The sequence below is a fragment of the Eucalyptus grandis genome, chromosome 3, assembly GCF_016545825.1.
Source record: "Eucalyptus grandis isolate ANBG69807.140 chromosome 3, ASM1654582v1, whole genome shotgun sequence".
In the NCBI taxonomy this organism is placed as follows: Eukaryota; Viridiplantae; Streptophyta; class Magnoliopsida; order Myrtales; family Myrtaceae; genus Eucalyptus; species Eucalyptus grandis.
This window is the reverse complement of record NC_052614.1, coordinates 272,449-279,500: the sequence shown is the minus strand read 5'-3', so window position 1 is coordinate 279,500 and position 7,052 is coordinate 272,449. Positions and strand designations below refer to the sequence as shown.

Sequence of the window (7,052 nt, the reverse complement as noted above, 5' to 3'; positions counted from 1 at the left end):
GATGGAACCAGTTCAAAGGGCATCTACGGCTACACCCGCAAATTCACACCTGTGGCTTACATATAGATAGTAACACCTATTTGAGATGGAAAACCTTAAAAAAAACACTAAACATATTGGCATTCAGAGAAGGGCAGGAGAAGAGAGAGAAGGTGATTTGACTAACTGCTAAATATTGATTTCCTAGGAACTAAACAAAAACACAGAAAATGGAAGACGAGGGAGTCTCAAGCCTTCAACTTCCCTCTGCTTTGAAGAATGTCTTGATGTGTGTTCTAATGTAGTCTTTCGATACCATGCAAGCCACCTTAACTACTGCAAGCTTTCCAAAGGATGCCATAGACGGCTGATTACTTGCCACTCTGACGACACCATTGAGTCTACTTGCAAACTCCTCAGCATCATAGATCTCTGTGAAATTCCTTTCACAAGGTCATTAGTATATCAGCGGGTATTCCATTCTCAGGGGCAGGGCAATTTTAAGACTGTTGGTGGTGTAAAATTGACAGATGCAAGCAGTTCAACTTATTCATATCACAGCAGAGCATAACTTTTGTCACTTACAGTACTTGAAATGTGATACCCAAAATAATAGTATTAGAGTCCAAAGTTTCCGGGCAAACTAGGTTTTGCCTGCTCAGAATGTCGTGTAATTGAAGAAGAGAAGCAACAGATTGTCCAAAGTTTCCAGGTGGAACTTCCTTGCAAACAAGTAACATGGCCTCTTCACTCCATTCCACAAACAAGGCGTTGTCTGCTCTTCATGCTGAAGACATCCAAGCAACAAAAATTTAATTCAGGCCGTTTATGTATATTTCGAGATCATTAATCAAGAGGATATAAACATTGCATACTGTTAAAATATGATCAATTTTGTGAAAATCTAGAACTCCCTAGACTACTCTACGTATGAAGGAAGAAAGCCAGCTGGAAATTGGTTGAAAAGTCAACAAAAGTGGCTGGGAGTTGCAAAGACTAGAATAATACAGAAAAATGGAGAAGCACCTAGAAGTCCTCAATGTCGGTGGAGTATGGCGGTGACATGCCTATAAATAGGGGTTGTGTGTGTGTGTTTTAAGTTGTAGTAAAAACCATAACCACTCCTTCCTTTGTAATACTTACTTTCATAATAAAAATTCTGCTTTTTTAACCCATACACCCTTGCCTTTGTAGCCCATATTTCACAGATACACACTTGCACACACACACGCTTCCGCAAAACACCAACAGTGGTATCAGAGTCACGTCTTTGGTTAGTGTCGGGCGTTTGTCCTACCTACCCATTCCTAAAACTACCCTTTCCAAATACCCACTAACTAAACCATGGCCAACCCAACCTCATCCTCATTTCCCATTCCCATTTTTGATGGGAACAACTATGATTTTTGGAGCATAAAAATGACTACATTTTTTATGGCCCAAGACTTATGGGACATCGTGGAGAAAGGTTACGAGGCTCCGCCAGAAGGTGCAAGTGTTTCGAAAGACCAACTACAAAAGGATGCAAGGGCGCTGTATTTTATCCAGCAAGCGCTCTCGGAAACCATATTTCCAAGAATTATTGGAGCGAGGACTGCAAAAGAGGCTTGGGATATACTACGAGAAGAATTTCAAGGATCGGAAAAGGTACGCACTATTCGCCTTCAAACACTAAGAAGAGATTTTGAGAATTCTAAAATGAAAAATTATGAGACCGTACAAGAATATTGTGGAAAATTAAAGGAACTCGTTAATCAAATGAGAGCCTATGGAGATGGGATAACTGATCAAAGGGTTGTTGAGAAAATATTGGTGTCACTTACCAAAAAATACAACTCCATAGTTACAACTATAGAAGGAACTAAAACTTGACGACCCTATCAATAAGTGAATTAATTGGCTCTCTAGAAGCATATGAGAAAAGACTAATGGCACAAGATGAAGATTCGGTTGAAAGTGCCTTTCAGTCTAAAGTAAATATACGGTCTGAGCTCATGGAAAAACAAAAGAGGAGGAGAAATTATAAAAAAAGAAAATTATCCACCTTGTGGCATTTGCAAGAAAACAAATCATTTGGAGAAGGATTGTTGGTTTAAAAATAAAAAACAATGCCGCTTTTGTAAAAGATATGGCCACGTAGAAAAAGACTGTCGCTCGAAAATAAATAATCGAGCAAACTATGTAGAAAAAAAAAGAAGAAAGTGAAGAGAATACATTCTATGCAGGCCAAGCGGCAAATGACAATAAAAATGAAACATGGTACATTGATAGTGGGTGTAGCAATCACATGACAGGGGACGAAACTATATTCACTCATATTGATAAGTCGGTGAAATCTCAAGTAAAGTTGGGCAATGGTGCATTAGTAGATGTCAAAGGAAAAGGCACCATCGCCGTGGAAACGATTAAAGGCCCAAAATATATACGTAATGTATATCTAGTCCCTCGTCTTGCACAAAATCTCTTAAGTGTGGGCCAAATAATACAAAGTGGGTATTCTCTATATTTTAATAGAGATACCTGCATTATCTATGATAAATATAAAAATATCATTGCCTCTGTTAAGATGAAAAATAACAATTTTCCTATTCAATGGAAATTGGTCAAAGATATAGCCATGAAAGCTCAACTTGATGATTCATGGCTATGGCATCGAAGATTTGGCCACTTCAATTTTGCTGGATTAAAAATTCTCCATCAGAAAAATATGATGAGAGATTTTCCAGCCATCACAGAAATTTCAGATGTTTGTGAAGGCTGTCTTCTTGGAAAACAACAGAGACAATCCTTCCCATCTGGAGTTTCATGGAAAGCTAAGAAGCCTTTGGAACTTGTCCACACGGATGTGTGCGGTCCGATGAGGACACCTACACCCAGTCAAAATAAATATTTTATCTTATTTATTGACGATTATACAAGAATGACGTGGGTATACTTTCTTCGAGAAAGATCTGAGGTTTTCTCTATCTTTAAAAATTCAAGAACCACGTAGAGAATCAAAGTGGCCAAAGAATCAAAGTCCTAAGGAGTGACAGAGGCACAGAATACAATTCAAAGGAGTTTAATAAATTTTGTGAAGATGAAGGAGTCCATCATCAACTAACTGTTGGCTACGCCCCAGAACAAAATGGAGTAGCTGAAAGAAAAAATAGAACCGTCATGGAGATGGCAAGGTCTATGTTAAAAGAGAAAGGCCTTCCCAACACTTTCTGGGCAGAAGCAGTTTATACTGCTGTATACCTATTAAATAGGTGTCCAACTAAAGCAGTTCAAAATAAAACTCCAGTTGAAGCATGGAGTGGACGGAAGCCTTCAGTAAAGCATCTCAAAGTGTTTGGATGCATTTGCTACGTCCACATCCCTGCTCAAAAAAGGAGTAAGCTAGATGAAAAGACAGAAAATGAATATTCCTTGGCTACAAAGTGACCAATCAAAAGGCTATCGGATTTACAACCTAAGAACTAAAAAACTTGTGATTAGTCGAGACGTTGAGTTTGACGAAAATGCTGCCTGGAATTGGGAAGACGAAAAGATCGAGAAGAAGTACATCACCTTGCCAGACACACCACCTGCTCAAGATGAGTTAACGTCACAAGAAGAAGGAGAAGTATCGGATTCCACCACTCACGACGTAACTCCACCAAGCTCTCCAAGGGTAACGCAAGAAGAATCTACTCCAGAGTCTCCAGTACTAAGGGTAAAAGCCCTTAGAAGAATTTATGACACATGCAACTTTGCTATTTTGGAACCATAAAACTATGAACAAGCATCCAAAGATGAAGTTTGGATAAAAGCCATGGAAGAAGAAATCAAGACGATCCAGAAAAATGAAACCTGGGAGCTTGTTGATCGACCAGAAGACAGAGAGATTATTGGCGTCAAGTGGGTCTACAAGACAAAGCTCAATGCGGATGGATCAATCCAGAAGCATAAAGCAAGGCTTGTGGCAAAAGGATACCTGCAACAACCAGGTATTGACTATACTGAAACTTTCGCTCCTGTTGCTCGCCTTGATACTATTCGAGCACTTATAGCCTTAGCGGCACAAAAAAAATGGAAGATTTATCAACTAGATGTAAAATCAGCATTTCTAAATGGATATCTTCAAGAAGAAATTTATGTAGCTCAACCAGAAGGCTTTATTGTTAAAGGCAATGAAGAAAAAGTCTTAAAGCTTAAGAAGGCCTTATACGGGTTAAAACAAGCACCACGTGCGTGGTATAGTAGAATTGATGAGCACTTCATCAAGCAAGGATTCAGGAGGAGTATGATTGGGCCGACACTCTACATCAAGACCCAAGGTAAGTCCAACACTCTCATTGTCTCTCTATATATAGATGATCTTATATATACAGGAAACAATGAGATAATGATCCGAGAATTTAAAGAAGAAATGATGAAGACATTTGAAATGACGGACTTGGGCTTGATGAACTATTTCCTCGGTATTGAAGTCAATCAAGATGAAGGAATTTTCATCTCACAAAAGAAATATACCGAAAATCTCCTAAAGAAATTCAAGATGAACTATTGCAAAGTAGTTTCAACCCCGCTCATGACAAATGAAAAACTATTGAAGGAAGATGGAGTAGAAAAAGCCGATGCCTCCCTCTATAGAAGTTTAATTGGGAGTACTATATCTCACTGCTACACGACCAGATATTATGTACGCGACAAGTTTACTATCACGGTTTATGCAGAACCCAAGTCAAATTCATTTTGGAGCAGCCAAGAGAATTCTTAGATATTTACGAGGAACTATAGATTACGGCATTTGGTATCAGCCAAGTACAAATGCCAAGCTCATTGGCTACACTGATAGCGACTGGGCTGGTTCAGCTGATAGGAAAAGTACAACTGGCTATGCATTCACACTGGGTTCTGGAATATTCTCATGGGCATCCAAAAAACAAGACTCGGTGGCACAATCTACTGCAGAAGCTGAATATATCGTAGCTGCAATGACCGCCAGTCAAGCAATATGGCTACGAAGAATTCTAGAAGACATTGGAGAAGCACAAATGGAAGCAACTCCGATACTTTGCGACAATAAGTCCGCAATCGCTATATCAAAAAATCCAGTATTCCATGAAAGAACCAAACATATAGACATTAAATATCACTTCATACGAGAGGCACAAAATAAAGGAGAAATCGAGCTGAAGTATTGCAAGACTGAAAACCAAATTGCGGACATATTCACTAAAGCACTACCAACAGCAAAATTCGAGACATTCAGAAGCATGCTTGGAGTATCACAAAAATGGATCAAGGAGGAGTGTTAAAATATGATCCATTTTGTGAAAAATCTAGAACTCCCTAGACTACTCTACGTATGAAGGAAGAAAGCCAGCTGGAAATTGGTTGAAAAGTCAACAAAAGTGGCTGGGAGTTGCAAAGACTAGAATAATACAGAAAAATGGAGAAGCACCTAGAAGTCCTCAATGTCGGTGGAGTATGGCGGTGACATGCCTATAAATAGGGGTTGTGTGTGTGTGTTTTAAGTTGTAGTAAAAACCATAGCCACTCCTTCCTTTGTAATACTTACTTTCATAATAAAAATTCTGCTTTTTAACCCATACACCCTTGCCTTTGTAGCCCATATTTCACAGATACACACTTGCACACACACGCTTCCGCAAAACACCAACACATACCTTATTGTCACTCGTTTCATGTATGCTCACATCAATTGACTGCACAAATGACAAAATAAGCACAGTCAAACTCACAACAGAAATATGGGAACAGTAACCTACATAGATTATCACTATGTTCCATACAAAACAAGTAAAGTTACAAATTTGCAGTTTCCTACTTCAAAGAGTGATAGTTTTTTTTTTTCTTTAATCTTTCTGGAGTCGGATGATAGTAAAACTGAGTAAGGAACCCCACATCCCATCTTGTCTCTGTAAAAAGTACAGACAATGGCGAACTGTCATGCATACCGTAATATTTTTCAGAAAATCATACGTGACGTCTTGAGCCCTGTAGGATTTGGGGTGCGCTCTTCTCTCAGACCAATCAACATGTGTCACCGACCATGTTGAGATTCCACCAGATCCACCATCTAAGAACACATGTAGGAAGAAACTTGTCGAGTTAGAGATTAGTCAGATGACATCACAAACTGAAGTTGTAACACAGATGAGGATGCTGACATTGAGAAAGGTTGGAATGTAGTGTTCATCAGCAATGCAGCCTTTACCATCCAAACCTGGCTGTAGGTGTAAAGAATATCTTTAACATCTTGCCATATCACAAAATGCCCAAGAATCATGGCTCCAACAATAGATATCATAAAAGTGACTGGAAAAAAACAAAAATGATGCGATGAACTGACAAATCAACTGTCCAGAGAATTTTGGTCAGCAAATGTCCAGAATGAAAAAATGATGAATGAACAAATCCGAAACAACATTATTTGAAAGCAAAATATCGTAATGGGATACATGCAGGCGATGTTTGCAATAGGGGCATAAACTATGATCCACAAACCCTATAATAACAAGATGATACGCAATAGGATACAAAGCAACTTTGCATTCACCTGAGAATGGTCCCTGAATTTCGAGTAATATAGACTGTCCGCCACAAGAATTAAAGCATGCTGCCGCTTCATTGTGAACCACTGCAGAGAACTCAGCAATTAATTGGAAATACGCGTCAGAAAAACTCTTGAATTCAGAAGCCAACATGCAAAATTTAAAGTATCCAAATTTAAACTTTTTGCAAGATATACCTGGGCACCTTTCCGGAAATTTATCTTCTTGACTTCAGGTAACATCTGTTTTGAGTATCTGCCATTCCCATATCGACCTGGATCCAAGAAGCTACATTGGAAATAGAAAACAGTTTGAATAAGTAAGAAAATAAGTAAGAAGAGTAATACAATACAAAAAACAATATGTGCTTACCAATCAACGTAGCTGATATTTGTGTGCATGAGATAAAAAGTATGCAAAGGCACACAGCTGCAACACCACAAGATTAGAAATCAGAACTTAGAAGCAAACTACCTCATTTTTTTTCATTATAACTTGAACCTGACTGCACTATTTTTCCATTTTAGA

At 38.6% G+C, this 7,052-nt stretch overlaps 1 protein-coding gene across 1 annotated transcript; it reads right to left on the bottom strand.

Annotated features, from left to right (window-relative positions):
- Positions 1-4,908: 4,908 nt before the first annotated feature.
- On the bottom strand, positions 4,909-7,003 carry LOC120291290 (glycosyltransferase BC10-like). The gene is made up of 7 exons (XM_039308462.1): positions 6,999-7,003; positions 6,897-6,953; positions 6,722-6,812; positions 6,530-6,610; positions 6,111-6,200; positions 5,637-5,675; positions 4,909-5,043 (listed from the first exon to the last, which is right to left on the bottom strand). Exons 1-7 carry the CDS (start codon positions 7,001-7,003, stop codon positions 4,909-4,911), a joined length of 498 nt encoding a protein of 165 aa, XP_039164396.1.
- Between the last annotated feature and the right edge of the window lie 49 nt (positions 7,004-7,052).